Raw genomic sequence first — 16,075 nt, 5'->3', positions numbered from 1 at the left:
TAACAGTAAAAAAGACATTTTATTGTTAAAAAAAAAACAAATGACCAATGAAACCATGCATCCCGTCACGCGTGCTCACAGTCACACACACAGCCACGCACCACCCACACAAATTCGCTCTCACCCACACAGATCCCTCTCCCTGTCTGCAGCACCCCTGTGGGTAGGAGTCTCTATTGCTCTTCCTTTGACTTTGTCTCCAGAAACAGCACACGTGAAAAGTCACTGGACCAGAAAGAGGGATTGGCAGGGGAGGGAGTGGCAAGGCTACCAGAATTCTCAGGTCCCTGCCACTCCTGGCTACATACACACTGCACATGTGTACACACGTACTATACATGGGTGCCCACATGTGCAGACACGCGCCCGCATTGACCCTCCATGCGTAGGGTTGAGTCACTGCAGGTAACACTTATGTTGGCAGGCATGTGAAACGAGGGGCAGGAAAGGGCAAGGGGTCCAGCCTGGACACTCTGATGTCCAGCCCCCTGCCTCCACCCTGTCCTGAAACGAAGTCTTAGTTCCTTGTGTCTAGGGAAGAAAAATCCCTTTGGGACAACTCATCCTGACAGCAAGATTGAAAAGTGCCTAAGAATTTTTTAAATGAAAATTACATCCTTCCTGCCTTTGGCCCAAAGTGCTTGAGAAACTTGGGATGAAGAACCCAGAGTTCTATGAGGTCTGAATTCTTTAGCAAAGAAGGTCCAGGGCTGCGGAATCCCGGCGGGCCCTTGCTGGTCGGAAGTCATGGACTTAAAGAGCTGGAGCAGGCTGCTCGGACTCTGGATTAGAAGAGTGGGACCAAGTGAGGCCAAGTGATGCTCCTTATGACCATTGTCACCTTGTTCACTATCTTATCCCTGATGCCTGCCACAGTGTCTGACATGGAGCAGACACTGCAGTGAATGTATAAATGAAGTGGGTGCACAGTGACCTTTGGTACCCATTCACCTGCTGCTCACCTCTCAGCCCCTAGGACACCCTGTGGCCCTCAGGGTCAGGTGACCCTGGACCTCATGTCTATAGCAGGTGTCGTGGTTGCCAGTCAGGCACGAACCTGCCTCTGCCTCCAGAATGGAGCTGCAGGCAGGTATACACATGCACCCTGATGGAGCTTATCCAGTCCTTTGGGCCCTGCCTCCCTGGGGGCTGAGAGATGGCAAATCAGTGACATACTGCCTCTTGCCCCTCTCAGAGTCAGTTTTTCCTGGCTTTCCAGGGTAACTGCTCTGTGCATCCCTTTTCTGTTGGGGGCCCTAGTGCTGTTTCTAAAGCTCTACCCTCAGCTTCCCTCCATCGTCAGGGACTAGCTGGGGGTCTGGAAGAGCACATTTCAAGGTATGGCAGCCTGGACTGGGTATGGGGGCTCCCCACCCCCACTTTCCCAGCCATGTTCAACTCACTCCCTCTAAGACAGGAGGAAGGGGCCAAGCCCTTGGCCTCCCACCTGCCTTCCTCTGAGGACAGCTAGAACATGACCTCCTCACAGCTCCCGTAATCACTCTCCACCATGTCAGAGCCCTCATAGTTGGGGGGGGCTTGGGGCTGGCCCCGGCCTGTGGGAATCCCACCCCCTACCTCACAGTCGGCATAAGAGGGCCCGGCCCGGCTGAGGCGCATGCTCACCCCCTTGGAGCCCCCCTCTGCTAGGCAGGGCCCTCCCCCTCCCTGCCGGAACTGTGAGTGGTAGTAGCTAATGGCTGTGTACTCGTTGAGACAGGGGGCCAGCAGGTGCTCCCGGGGACTAGGGGGCCGTGGGGGCATCAAATCTTCCAGGTTTTGGTTGCTGTAACGGGGTGGGAGGGGTGCCCGCTTGTTTTCCATCTCCAGTGGGAAGGGGAAGCCCCCATAGAGGCCAGTGGGGTCCGGCATCACAGCTGGGGTCTGGTGGCGGTGAGGTGAGGGTGGCAGAGGGCCTGGGGCCACGTCAGGGTGGGGATATTCCCAGCATTCCTTCCTGGAGTAAGTAGGGGGCCAGACCGCGACTCCGCCTGGGTACACTGAAAGGGAACAGCAAGATAGGGTGAGCTCTGAGTTTCCCTGGCAAAGGTTCCAGCTGGCCTGATAGCTACAATCTATAACTTAGCATGTAGTGGAGACGGCCCAAGGAGTGGGTCAATATGTGGCTCATCTATGCGTGTTGTCTCTGGCAGCTTAGGTTGATAGCTAGAATCCAATGGGGTCAAATTCAAGTCCAGTGGTTCAACGCAAAGTCAGCCCATCTTGGAAATCTACCTCTGATCCGAGGGTCAGTGAACAAGGGAATAATATGGATGTCTCCAGTAGCTACTGGTTGAGTTTTGTCTCCTTAATTGAAGGAAACAGACACACAGTTTGGAGCTCGATGCATGATGGCATATACCATAGAGGGCGATTAAATGAGATGTGGCTTGGAAGATTGGAGACTAGGCATCTTTGGTCCTAGCTGTGTTGCTGATACTGAATAGTTGGGTGAGTTAGAACAAGTCACTGTCTTTATGGGCCCCAGTTACGCTATCGGCAAAAAGTTAATGAAAATATCTGTTTTAACTATTGGTGAATAAGCCAGAAAATACAAATTGTTTACAAATTCACCTCCTTTTGAGCCAAAGATTGTGGGGGTGGTGAAGGTCCCTCCTCTAGGCCAGCCAGGTCTGGCCCAAGGCTGCTGCCGTTCCAGATTGGGTGGACTACTGCTTCTTTTTCCCTTCCCAGAAAAGCCCAAAGCCCCTTTTCACTCCAGGGATCCTACCCACCCCTATCCAGGGTTTATAGGTTTCTGCCATGGACATCAATCCTACGAAATGACTTGGAATTTAGAGGTGTGGGTCCTGGTGCAGAGGAATACACCACAGACTCTGAGTCCAGAGACCTGGCATCTGTTCCAGTCCACTAATACACTGTGACCTTGAACACATCCCTTCATATCCCATACCAAGGGATTGGACTGGATGGTGGCCCAAAACCCTTGTATCTCAGATAATGGAGTGTTTAGGTCTACCACCCCTTTCCATCAATGCCAGAAGCTAAAGGCCTCTGGTTATACTCACCCATATCCTCGCCTGACCAGGTCCTCTTAATGATGGACTCATTGTCAGAGTGGGAGGGGACCACAGCTGGCGGGAGTCTGGGAGGCACACTGCAGACCACTGGCCGCTGCTTAGAGCTGGGTCCAAAAGTGACAAGTTCGTTGGGAACTGAGGTCTTGCTGGGCTCCAGTTGGTTCACGTTGTCACAGGAGCTGGTGCTCAGGGGGTTGAGCTCGATGGCAGGCATGGCTTGGGTATCAACACCAACGCTCCTGGCCAGGAGGTCTGGGTCCTCCATGGCCACAGGCTTGTGGGACTTGCAACGGCGACAGTAGAAGAGAAGCCCAGCAGTGCATACAGTGATCAACAGTAGGGCAAATATGATGATCAGAATCTCCTGCTGCCCCCAGTCTCCCCTTTTGATCTCAGGGGTGACTAGGCAGTGTCCTTCTGAGCAGCCCCTGGCCTCCATTTCACACCTGCAGAGACAGAGAAGTAGTCAGGGGCAGAGTCACTGTACTGCCCTTTCCATGTCCCATCTTACAAAGATCTATGGGATGGAGACCCCTGCACTCAAGCCTACCCTTTCCAATTTTTCACCAAAAAAATAAAGATAATTATCAAACATAACGACATACCAACTTCAGAACTTTCCATCCTCCACCAGTAAGGGATGGGACTCAGCTACACCTTCCTTCATGACCGCTTGGATCCAGGCTCTGGGCACATCCATCATTTTTCACCCATAAGATCTAGGCATTGGATATATTCTCCACCAATGAGGTCAGATTTCCAACTGTATACTGTAGTAGAGGCAGCTGACATACCCAGCTGTCCTCTAGCAATAATGTCAGGGTCCCAGATACAAGTCAACAGTCACCCAGCAATGGCCACCAGGCACCAGTGTTATCCGCTATTCTCCACCAGAAGGCCACAGAAACACAGCGTGGCCCTGCACAGACCTTATATCGGGCAACTTCCTCAGAGAGAGCACCTGGAGCCCTGTGACCTCTCAGGTCATCTTTGGCTTGTCATTCCATGCTGGAAGGCTCCTAGGAGACTTCCATGGCCAGCTTTATCCACTTTTGAGGGATATTGGGGCCAGGCTCCCTCCATCCCACTTGAGTCCAAAACATCTCCCAGGGCCTGAAATTTCACCACCACCAGCTTGTCCTTTTGTGTTTAACACTGTCCTCCCCAAGCTCCTCTTTTAAAATGCAAACGCCACTTTCAGCCAGGAAGGCTCCTCCCATCACGTCTACCATCTACCGAATAGGGAGCATGCTCCACTGCAGAGCAGGAAGCGAGGTGGGGCCGCAATGCTAGTTGCCGGGAGAAAGGACTTGGGTCATAAACATATGGGGGAATCTTGGGTAAGCCCTTTCCTTCCCCGGGCCTCAGTTTCTCCATCTGTAAAATGAATGGGTGGACTGTATCATTGGCTCTCTTATGTACATGCTGACAGCAAGGGGATCCCTTGGCAGCTTGTAAAAAATAGAATCTCAGGCCTCATTTCTTGGAGATTCTCATTTAGTTGGTCTAGGAATCTATATTTTTTGCCAGTCTCCCTTATGATTCTTTTTTAAAGGCTCCCAAGTTGGGGAGCCATAAAACCAGCTAATTTCCAAAGCCTCTTTGCCTCTCGGATTCTAGGAATGATTTGCCTTCCCTTGCAACCCACCCCAAGCCAGCATAATATGAGGCACACGTGGCTTGGCAGTGGGGTTCGAGACCCACAGCAGTGTCTGTACCAAGTGGAGTCATTGTTCCTAGGCTGCTTTCTGAGAAGTCATGAGCCAGAGCAAGAGAATAAGTTTAGCTATGTTCAGACTTCAGCAAAGATCAGAACCAGCTGAGAAGCTGGTTAGAAGTGCAGATTCCTGGGCCCCAGCCCAGTGAGTCTGATTCAGCAGGGTCAGACTAGGCCTTGGGAAATCTGTCTTTTTAACAAGCACCTCCCCCTCCCAGAGTGTTCTGATTCAGGCGATCGAAGGGAGAAGCCTTGACACTTGGAAAACAGCAGGGAAACCAGGTCCGTGGAGCGCTCAGCCCCTGGGCTCCCACTGGCTTCTCTAGAGCTCCGAGTGCAGAGGTCATTCTTAATGATGCCAAATCCAGAGTGAGGAGCCAATGGCAGGTGGCCTCTCCGGTGCTTACCTGTCTCCCGTGTAAGGGTGAGGGCAGTTACAGGAGGCTCCTTCGGGGGAGGAGATGCAAGTCCCACCCTCCAGGCAGGGTATTGAAGTGCAGTTCTCCCTTCTTTGTTCACAGTGCTTCCCAGAGAATTGTGGGGGACACTGGCACACGTAGCCTGGGAGGAGGGGAAGGGAGGTAAGAGAGCGCACTGGCCTAGCAGTCAGGTAACCCAGGCTGAGAGCCGTCCAGGATGGAGGGGAGACCTCGGTGCATTTGCAGTCCATGCGTTCACGTTTAGTTATTGAGTGCCTTCCTCTGCAATGAACACCAGGTTGGGCGCTGGTGCCCTGCTGGGCAAGACTTGATCCTGCCCTCAAACAACTTACAGGCGTCTAAAGAATAATAATGGATATCCTCACCATCATCCCAGACAACACTTATTCAGTGGTAGTCATTGTCCTAAGAATCTTCATATATGAGCTCATTTGATCCTCATGACAACTCTGAGATTGGTTACTATTATTATCCTCATCCGGGGACAGGTTGATGGCAGGTGAGGAAATGAGACACAGAGAATGTATGACATTTGCTCAAGGTCACACAGCTAGTAAGTGACAAAATTGGGATTCAAACCTAGACAGTTTTATATAATATCAGTATGTTACTAATTATCATAAAAATTAGTCTTATTGAAGGGATGTGTTGCCGAGAGGGGACCAGCCTAGTCTAGGAACCAGGGGAGGTTTCCTGGAGGAGGTGATATTTCAGTTGAGACCTGAAGGATGAGTAAAAATTAGTCAGGCAAAAAGATAGAGGGGCAGACAGGAAGGTGATTCAGGCAGAAGAACGTGTGCAAAGGCTCGGAGGGGAGGCTGTGGCATTCCCCAAGAACTACGATGCCAGGGTGGGAGAGCCTAGTGAGTGGAGGGGAGAGTGGGAGGTGCAGGGCCAGGAGGTGGGGGGGGGGGCAGGGCATCGGAGGGATGAGCCATATGCAGGAATTCGGAATCGGGGCTCTACCGGAACAGCACGGGGAAGCCACTGACGGGTCCTAAGCAGGAAAGTGACTCGCTCAGACCTGTATTATGTAAAGATCACTCTGGCGCCCTGCTGGAAGATGCAAGTGGGGGGAGAGAAGGGGGAGAGCAGGAGGCAGCTGGCACAGCAGAAAAGGTGAGAGACGACAGGGGCTTGGGTCAGAGTGATGGCGGTGGGGATAGAGAAGGGATGGACTCCTTGGATATTTGAAGGTAGAAATGACAGTACTATTAGCCAGACAAAAATTAGGAAATGAGACCATGCCAGGTGTTGACATGGATGTAGGTACATAGAAACCTCATGCACTGCTGGTGGAAGTACTGGCTGCTGTGGCCAGGCTGGAGAGCAATTTGACCCTATTTAGTCAAAATAATTGTTTGCATGCTCTGGGTATGTGAATTCCATCCCTGGTAGGGGTGTATGTGTGTGTGTGAAGAAGGTCCTCACACCTTCTGGAGACATGAGTTTACAAGATGACATGTCTGAGGAAGCCACCAGGGTGTTCATTGCTGAGAGAGTGGAGAGGGAAATGTGAGTGCATGCACGCCTTGGAGTACTGAGCTGCAATTAAAGCAACGAATAAGAATACTTGTGGCAACATGGATGGGAAATTGTAAAAAATGATACACTACTTACATAAATTAGAAGTTTGAGCGTGTGGAAAACTGTAATAGACATTTTGCAAGAATTCATTTAAAGACTTTAAGTGTTAGGGCTGGGGAAGGAAGAAGGCAGTGGAGTGGAGATTAAAGGGAAATAAGAAAGAGAAACTTTGCAGGGACCAATGATGACACTAAGATGTATGATGAACTCAACCGTCTGCCCCAGAGGTCCCCATGTGTGCCCTTCCCCCATCCGAAAAAAATAGAAAGCAAGGCAGCTCTTGTTGAGAGAGAAGGAAGACTCCTGGCTTCCCATAGTGTAAACCTAATGGATCCCAACTCATATGTCACCAGACAGTAGGGAGAAGATTGGAACATTTGGGATCAGGAGGGAGGAGTGCTCCCCTGAGATCCCCGAATATGCCTCTCTCACTTAATAGCCATGTGACCTTGGGTGAGTTCCTTTACCTCTCTGGGTGTCGCTTACATAGCCTAGCAGTTTCCTGAGCGGTAAAATGGAGCCATTGATGGCTCTTTTCCCTCCCACCCTCCTTCCTTCATGGGGCTGTGGTGAAGGAGTATGCTTTGTAAACTCTGCAGTGATATGTGATTGCTAATTCAACATGTCGGAGCTCTCTGAGGAGCCTTGTGGGATCAGCCGTGGGGTTGGCCCCAGCCCTTACCTGCCCCGTGGGTGTGTGAGCACTTCCCACCATTGAGACACGGGTTCTGGCTGCACTCCTCACTGTGGAAGCAGCAGTGGGTGAGGGCCTGCCTCTCCAGTAAGCCTGCCGCCTTCTTGCCATGGGCCAGCAGCTCCAGTGCCTCTCTGTTGATCGCAACAGCATCCAGGCAGCCTTCAAAGCCCCGGGAGACCTTTGGGGAAGAATGCAAGAGGACACGGCCTCCCAGAAAGAGGTCTCTCTCAGGCCTCCGACCCCGGCAGGTCTCTGGCAGCACAAGGGTGGCGTTGCCTGCGCTGTCAACCAAGAGGCGGATGGCAGTGTCCATCTCCTCCAGCAGAATGGTGTGCCACTGTTGGTCATTCACATGGAGCCAGGAGGAAAGATTTCCGTAGAAACCACTGGGGCAGCCGTATTCCAGCCAGAGCACTCCATCGACCAGCTGCAAAGAAAACCCAGATGCCGTCAGCAAAGCCAAGAAGTCCTTATTCAAATCACCGCCCATAGGCTGCAGTGCAAAGAATGTTGGTCATGTTTTCAGGGGTGGGAGGGGTAATGTTTGGTGGTTTTCAAGGCTGTTTTACACGTTGCATTTGTGAAGCATAAAAGCCCTTCAAGTGTTCTTCTGTCCATGGCCTCATTTGTCCATGGGATGGTCTGGGCAGGGATGACATCTCCATTTCACAGATGAGAAAACTGAGGCCCAGAGGTGCCTCGCAGATCAAGACCGCATCTTTTGGATTCTTCTTCACAGGCTTCTCCAACATTCTACACTCCCAACCGTGTGCCTTCAAGGAGGTTTTCAAAAGACCTCCCTCTCCCTCCTTCTTTTATTTATTTTTTTTTTGAGGAAGATTAGCCCTGAGCTAACTACTGCCAATCCTCCACTTTTTGCTGAGGAAGGCTGGCCCTAAGCTAACATCCGTGCCCATCTTCCTCAATTTTATGTGGGACACCTACCACAGCGTGGCGTGCCAAGCGGTGCCATGTCTGCACCTGGGATCCGAACCAGCGAACCCTGGGCCGCCGAGGAGCGGAATGTGCTCACTTAACTGCTGCGCCACCGGGCTGGCCCCTCCCTCCTTCTTACTCAACAGTTCAGTGGCTCTCAAAGTGGGTCTCCAAGATCTTTTCAGGGGATCCCCCAGGGGAAACTATTTTTCGTAATAATCCTAAGACATTATTTGTCTTTTCTACTCTCATTCTCTCACAAATATACAGTGGAGATTTCTAGACACATGCTATCCCAACAGACAAAGGCAGAAGTAGATACGAGAAGGCAGCTGTCTTCTAAGTCAGACATAAGAGAGATTTACAAAAATGTAAAACAATGCCACTCTTTTTTTGTATTTTGGAAAATGTAATTATTTTTTGCAAAAATACGATATTTATGTTAACATGTAACGGATTTCTTGTTGTTTTAAGTGCATCAATAAAGATTTTAACATTTCTCAGTTTTAATTTCGAATATTGAAAGTGTCAATAGCTATAACAAAACTTCCCAAGGATTTTCAATAATTTTTAAGAGTGTAAAAAAGTCTTGAAATCAAAAAGTCTGAGAACCCCTGCGTTAGAACATTTTAGTTCACCTTACCTCCAAGAAGCAGGACTACTTGGGGTCAAATATTTTTCTGATCATTCTGGGTGAGGTGGAGCTTTCTCTGGGTGAAACTGAAGATCTAGCCCAGTGTTTCTGGGAAGTTGGCCATTTGTATGCCATCTTTCAGATTTTTGCCCTGGTTGAATACTACCTATACCTTTATTGACTTAAAAAGGAAACTTAGTTTTATTTTGGAAAATAGGAAACCAATGTAACTTGCCATTAAGAAAAGAGAATGACGAAAATAAGTACAACTCAAAACATTGTCGTTAAATCGCTCCTTTCGGTTACCTAGGACACAAATCTGTTGATCCCACCAACAGATCAACAGTGTTGTCACTGTCTTTCACCTCTGTAATGTCCTCACTCCTCTCCTTATCAGGCTTAAATTCCATAGCCAAACTCCTGTTCCTTTCTAACTTAGTGGAACTGACTTGGCAAACCCACACATTTGGTAAAATCAGACTCTCCACCTACTCTATATGAGCATCGTGGAGCTGAACTTGGCTGGAGAAAAGCACACAGCCTTGCTTATTGGTCTCCCTCTAATTTCATGATCATGAGTCTCAAATGAGCTCTTCAGGCTGCCCAACCATCATACTAGCTTCCTTTAGTCTTCTCACTCTCCCTGATGACTATTTTCACAACTTCTCTCTCCTCACACCCCTAATGTCACCCTCCTCATCCTCACTCCAGCAATCAGATAGGAACTTGCAGGCACCCTCACCATCACATCTGTCCAATCGGCAAAAGCCTCTCTCTCCATTATGCACTAGATCCCACCCCCCGAAGGATGAGGGTCCACTGACTCCTTTCTCTTTCCTGCGTCTTTGTTCCTTCTCTACTGGATCAACCCAATCATCATGCAAACATGTTGTCATTGCTCTAATCTAAAAAAACAAAAGTTGTCTAGAACCTACTCCTCCTGCCAGATATCACTTTCTTTCTTTGCTCCTCCTTTGCAGCAAAATTCCACCCCCACCCACTATGACACTGAAACCACTGGTGTTAGGGTATTCAGTGACTTCTGTGTTGCCAAATCAATGATTGATATCACTTCCCATCTTGCTTGACCTCTCAGCAGCATATTGCCCAGCGGGTCACTCCTTCCTTCTTGATAGGCTTCCCAGATGCAACATTTGGTTTTCTTCCAATGTCACTGGTTGTTCCTCTTCAGTCTCGTTTGTTGGAGCCTTCTCTTCCCCTGATGTCTCAATGTTGGAGTGTCTCAAGGATGAACCCTTGGTCTGCTCTCTTTTCAATCTACATTCCTTGGTGATCTCCCAGTCTCACGGCTTTCAGTTCTATGTATATGCTGAAGACTCCAGATCTTCATCTCCAGCCCAGGCCTTCCTCACAAATGCTAGACTTGTTTATCCAGCTCCACTTGGAGGTCTAATAGGCATCTCAAACTTACATGTCCAAAACTGAACTCTTGACCTTCCCCCCAAAACCTGCTTTACCCATATCCTTCCCCAGGTCTGTTGGTAGCAACTCCATTACTTCTAGTTGCTCAGGCCAAAATGTTACTCCCAGCCCTCGTTCAATTCATCAGGAAATCCTGTTGACTTTACCTTCAAAGTTGATCCAGAATCTGACATCTTCTTCCCAGTTGTACTGTGGTTAACCTGGTCTAAACTGCCATCATCTCTCACCTGAATTATTGGAACAGTCTTTTGGTTGGGTCTCTCTGCTACTATTCTTGTTCCTCTAAAGTCTATTCTCAAGCCAGCAGCCATGATGACCCTTTTTGCATATGTCATATCATGCCAATTCACTGAGGAACCTTCTAATGCCCTTCATTTTGCTCAGAATAAAAGCCAACGTCCTTAAATAGCCTATGAGATCATTATAGATATGCCCCCATTCCATTATATCTCCGACCTCGACCCCTACTACTACTGTTCCCCTTGCTCACTTCACTCAAGCCATATAGACCTCTGGGTTGGTCCTTAAACATGCTCAGCATTCTCCTGCTATTCCCTCTACCTAGAATACTGTTCCCCCAGATGTCTACATAGCTAACTCCCTCACCCCCTTAAATTATTGTTCAGTTATCGCCTGAATGAAGCCTTCCCTGACCACCTCATTTAAAATTGCAACTCCTAACACTCCTGATCCCCTTTAAGTGTTTCTTCTTTCTTTTTGATCATAGCACTTAGCACATTCGGACAAACTATAATGTTCTGACTTATTATGTTTATGTTTCTTGTCAGTCGGCCCTCTATAGGATGAAAGCTCGAAGAGGGGTTTTTGTCTTATTCACTGATGACACCCATGCACCTAAGACAGTGCCTGCCACATAGCGGATGCTTAATAAATATTTGTTGAATTAATTAAATTCAAACCAGCTGCCAAAGACTGCTTTCTCTCTGTCAAAGTGGCAGATTGGCGTGTGTGATAGAGGTGTTAAAATCGGGCGGGCAAACTTAGACTTTCTAGATGACGTAATCAGAAGGTCTGAAAGACCATTCGAAAGGAAATCATTTTTCTTCCATGCGATTCCATGTAACTTAATGCTGGCTTTGTCATCTTGAGCACCCCCATGGTAGCCAGCCTCCCACCCCTCTGGGGAAACACTGGTCTATTAGTCAGCACAAGTGACAAAACCATCGGGGCCCAGGTGGCCTCAGTCATCTCTCTTTCTATCTTCAGAGGCTCTCTTATCCCACAGAACAGCCTGACCTCTAGTTGTCCTTGAACATATATCTCCAGGTAGGGTGGCTGTGGCGATCAGGACTAGAAAGTCTCGTGTCCTGATCCAACAGTCACGGCCAGCATCCCTGAAAACCACGCAGGGATTTCTTTGCAGAAATGGCCTTCTTGGCTGTGCTCATGCTCCCCCACCTCCCCAGCGCATGCTCACAGGAAATCTCTCGGGCTGGCGGTGTCTTACCTTCACGGAGACACGCACTGTCTCATTGCTGAACAGGAGAATGGCCTGTGACTGGAGTGTTTTCAGACGGAAACGGATGTGCCAGTTCTGAGCCTCTGGGAGACTGTACCGGGCGAAGCTCTGCCCGCTGAACCTCACGGCAGTACCTGTGACAGCAACCAGAGGTGTCACCTGCGCGTGAAGTGGTCTCCATAGACCCCTCCAACTGACGGTCCCATTCAGCCCTTGGGGGGCTATCACCCTGTATACCTTCCTTTGGCCCCGGGGACCCCAGCCTTGGCTCCCACGTGGGTCGGGAACTATGTGCTCAAACTATTAAGAAAGCAAGAATCAGGCCAGAAAAGTAATCAATCAAATGTGTGGAAATCAGAATTTCCATCCTACGTAGTTTCCACGTTACTTCTGACATCACTTGGGGAAGAAGGAGGTAGAATTGGAGAGGATTTAGCATATACGTCTGATCTCAGGAACACCACAAGGGATTTTTCCCTCAAGATATCTCTATCACCAGGAGTATAATCAGTTGAGTAAGTACTTCCCAAATGAAATGCTTCTGAGAGGTCAAGGGACACTCTGTGATACAGGAAGGGGGCATGAGAGATCGTGTGGTCAAAACTTCTGTAAAGCCCCGTGTGCTCCATCCCCCCGCGGCAATTGCTAATGCGCAGTTGCATAAGGAGTCTTCACCTCAACTTGAGTTTCTCAAGTTTATCTGACAATGGGACCCTCTTATGTGACCACCTATGCACCTATGCCCTTGGAAATAGCAATCTGTGGGACCCCCTTTGGGAAATGCTGTGTTATATCAAGTACTGCCCTCCCCAGATTGTTAAAGATGCACCCTCCTGAGAAGTGAACTGAGCTCTTAAATCCCTAAAACTTCTGTGTGAATAAGCTTATAGTTGTCAAGGGAAGGATGAGTGGTACAGGCCCCAGATAGCTAGGGAAGAGGAATAGTTGAGGAGAGAGAACAAAGGCCAAAAGGAGGAGAAGGAAGGACAGATTACAAGACCCTAGGAATCTATCATTCCATAGGTCTAAAACGCTCTGATGTGGCAATTCCATGGTAGTCGGTCATTATTGGATGGGATATTGAAGATGATCTGGATCAGGAATTCCCACACCTGGCCGAATATCAGAATCAGCTGGAGAGTCTCTTAGAACACGGAATGCCAGGCTCTCCCCTCGGAGAGTACGGCTCAGTAGTTCTGGTGCCACATGGGGATCCGTGTTTTAAAAATCTCCCCACGATGGATGTGCTGACTGGAAGAGAGCCCGAAGGAGGTTTCTGAGATGCTGGTCATTTTCTGATCCTTGATCTAGGTGCTGGTTACACCGGTGTGTTTGGTGTGAAAATTCACTTATGACACACAGATCTTTCTGTATGTCCTATTTCACTAAAAGGTTAAACAAACCCTCCCCAAGTGATGCTCATGCTCCGTGAGCCAGCCTAGCTAGTGCATCTCAAAGTGCACCCCTGGACCACCTGCTTCAGAATTGCCTGAGGTGCTGGTGAAAAATGCCAATTCTGGCTTCACCCAAGACCTTCTAAACAAAACACTCTGAAGGTGACACTCAAGAGCAGCTCTCTTTAAAAACACACTCCCCAGGTGATTTTGCACAATCTTCACTTTAGAACCTCTGCCGTCTGATGCCAGGTGGTCAAGAGAGAACCTTCCGCCATCACAGCTTTCTCTGAAGCTGACTCTGGGGCAAGAGACACAAGAAGGGAGGCCCCCTCCCGCACCCCCGAAGAGTAGCTCACTCAGCCTACATCCAGTGGGCCCTGGAGAAAGTCCACCAGTCTTCCCAGAAAGAACTGCCCTCATGCAAACTGGGTCCACCCGCAAAGGATAGGCCAGGCCAGGCAGGGGGCGATGGTGAGCTGGAGGTGATGCCATTCTCCTTTTGCCAATGCTCCTGAGCAGGTCCAGGGCATTGGTCTTAATGCCGGGGGCACTGGGGTGAGTCCTCTCAGAAAACTGAGTTCCTGAAGAGCTTGGTGAAGAACTCAGGCTTTAGAGTGGGACACACAGGTATTTAAATAACCAGCCTTTCAGTGGAGGCTGTACAGTTTCAGGCAAAGCGAGACAATACAATCCCCATATCTGAGTTGCAACTGTAAATGGAGCTAACGGCCCTGCTTTGTAGGCTGTGGTGCCAGGGAGTTTAGTAACATAAACACAGAGCCTGGCACCCAGCAGAGTCCTTATAGCAACAACTGCTACCGTGTGAATGACAGACACCACGGATGGGATGCTTATTACCGGCCAGCCAGGGGTTAAGTGCTGTTATATCCATTGAGTAATTTACTCCCCAAACCAACTCCAAAGGCAGATGATATTATTTTCATTATTTTATAAAGGAGAGACTAAAGCTAAGAGGGTTTTAATAACCCACCCAAGGTTATACAGCTATCAAGTGATAGAGCTGGGGTTTGAACCTTAGCTGTTGCCTCTAAACCTTCAGGTTATAAGCACCAGGCCAGAGTAATAACAGTAGTATTAGTAACTCGTGTTTATTGACCACATCCTATATATCAGGCACTCCTCTAAGCAAGCCTTTGCTATTTAATACTCATTTAAGTCCTACAACAGTCCAAGGGCACAGAGAAATTAAATAATTTTCCCAAGGTCACCTGGCTAATAAGTGGCAGAGCTGGGATTTGAACCCAGGCAATCTGATGCCCGAGTCCATGCTCTTAGCCATGATGCTAAACTGCCTCTAATACTCTTAACTGTTATTTTCAAAATTCTAAAAAGTGGCCAGGAGTAAGGGTGCTATTCCCTGACTAGATTTTGTGAGGCCACTGCTGTCTCACGGTGGCCTGTGGCCTTTAGCCCTGTTGAAACTTCCCTTTAACTACCCCCCAGAGCCTCCTGGGATGTCCCTGCCTCGAGTTAGCCTGGCTGAGCCCACAGTGCTGTTTGTCCTGGGGTGGGCCCACTCCTCACCATTGCAGGAGCAGTTCCTCTCCAGGCGGTGCCGCGGGGTCAGGATGCTGAGCCGGGCTGTGCTGTACGTGGGCCCAACCCTGGGATCCAGGTGCACTGTCTCTTGGCACATTTGACCCTGGCAGCTTGGCCCTTGGCAGGGCACCACGGGCATGGCTGACCTCATCTGAATTCCCACCGAGTGCTCCATCTCCTTGGCTGAGCGAGTGATGATGGATGCGAGCTCCTGCAGCTTGTAGAAGGTTCCGGAATGCCCCTCAAAGACCAGGAGCACATCCACCCCAGCCATGGCCTCTGCAGGCTGGAGGCTGGCCAGGTGGATGTTGGCTCGTTTGATGTCCAGCTTGTTGCTGAGGAACCTCTGCAGGTTCCTCCAGTGGTCGCTCACCAGCTCCTCTGGGGTGAGCTGGTGGAAGCCCATCCACATGGCCTGCTGCAGAGCCTCGCGCCCCACGTGCCACACGTGGACGTGGACCCCAGCAGTGGCAGTGAAGGTCCCGTCGCTGACTGTGACGTTGAACGCATAGCGGCCCCGAGGCAGTCCTGGAGCGGCGATGATCTTGCCATCGGGCGCACCCACTGAGAAGTGCCTGTCCCGGGTCTCCCCTCCCGCCAGGCTGTAGGTCAGTGTGTCCTGGGGGTCTCGGTCTGTGGCGTGGATTTTACCCACCATGCCGCCCTGGAACTCCTCCTCCCCGGTGGTGATGAAGATCTCCAGAGGGAGGGCGGAGGGCGGGTAGCGGCTCTGCTCCATGACGTGGACCCTGACAGACGTCGAAGATGACAGGGGAGGGATGCCGCTGTCGGACACCTGTGGGCAAAATAGGCACCACCGTTACATAGGGCTGCAGCCTCCTTGCCGAGACTCAGACTCGCTGCTTGAGGGCAGGCTCAGCATGTTGTCATGACTGAAAAAAACAATAATTCCAAAAGCTCCGAAGCTTTTGCGGAGGGAGTTACATCCACATACCACACGGTAAAATCTAACTCCACTTCCTCATGTGACCTCCCTCCAAGCCTCTTCCTAAATCTTTCCAACTACACACTCGGGCCTCCTTCCTCTTGAACTTCTCTCCTTCTAGCTCTTTCCTTAAATGAGTTATCACATGTGTCTTGGCGATTCCAGTGAGCATCCTCGTGGCCCTCTCAGCCTATGGA

The 16,075-nt window shown here is 49.8% G+C and overlaps 1 protein-coding gene across 2 annotated transcripts in view; it reads right to left on the bottom strand.

The window, feature by feature from the left end:
* Positions 1–16,075, bottom strand: part of FAT2 (FAT atypical cadherin 2) — a 79,279-nt gene continuing 63,204 nt past the window's right edge. For both annotated transcript variants that reach the window (XM_070570434.1, XM_070570435.1), the window contains exons 19-24: positions 14,918–15,728; positions 11,964–12,109; positions 7,468–7,909; positions 5,166–5,319; positions 3,030–3,487; positions 1–2,000 (exon numbers count right to left, since the gene is read on the bottom strand). In XM_070570434.1, the coding sequence (XP_070426535.1) occupies positions 1,468–2,000; positions 3,030–3,487; positions 5,166–5,319; positions 7,468–7,909; positions 11,964–12,109; positions 14,918–15,728 (2,544 nt within the window). In that variant the 3' untranslated portion in view covers positions 1–1,467. The remainder of the gene's footprint in view (positions 2,001–3,029; positions 3,488–5,165; positions 5,320–7,467; positions 7,910–11,963; positions 12,110–14,917; positions 15,729–16,075) is intronic.

The sequence above is a fragment of the Equus przewalskii genome, chromosome 13 (assembly GCF_037783145.1).
Source record: "Equus przewalskii isolate Varuska chromosome 13, EquPr2, whole genome shotgun sequence".
Classification (NCBI taxonomy): Eukaryota; Metazoa; Chordata; class Mammalia; order Perissodactyla; family Equidae; genus Equus; species Equus przewalskii.
This window is presented reverse-complemented; position numbering and strand designations above follow the sequence as displayed.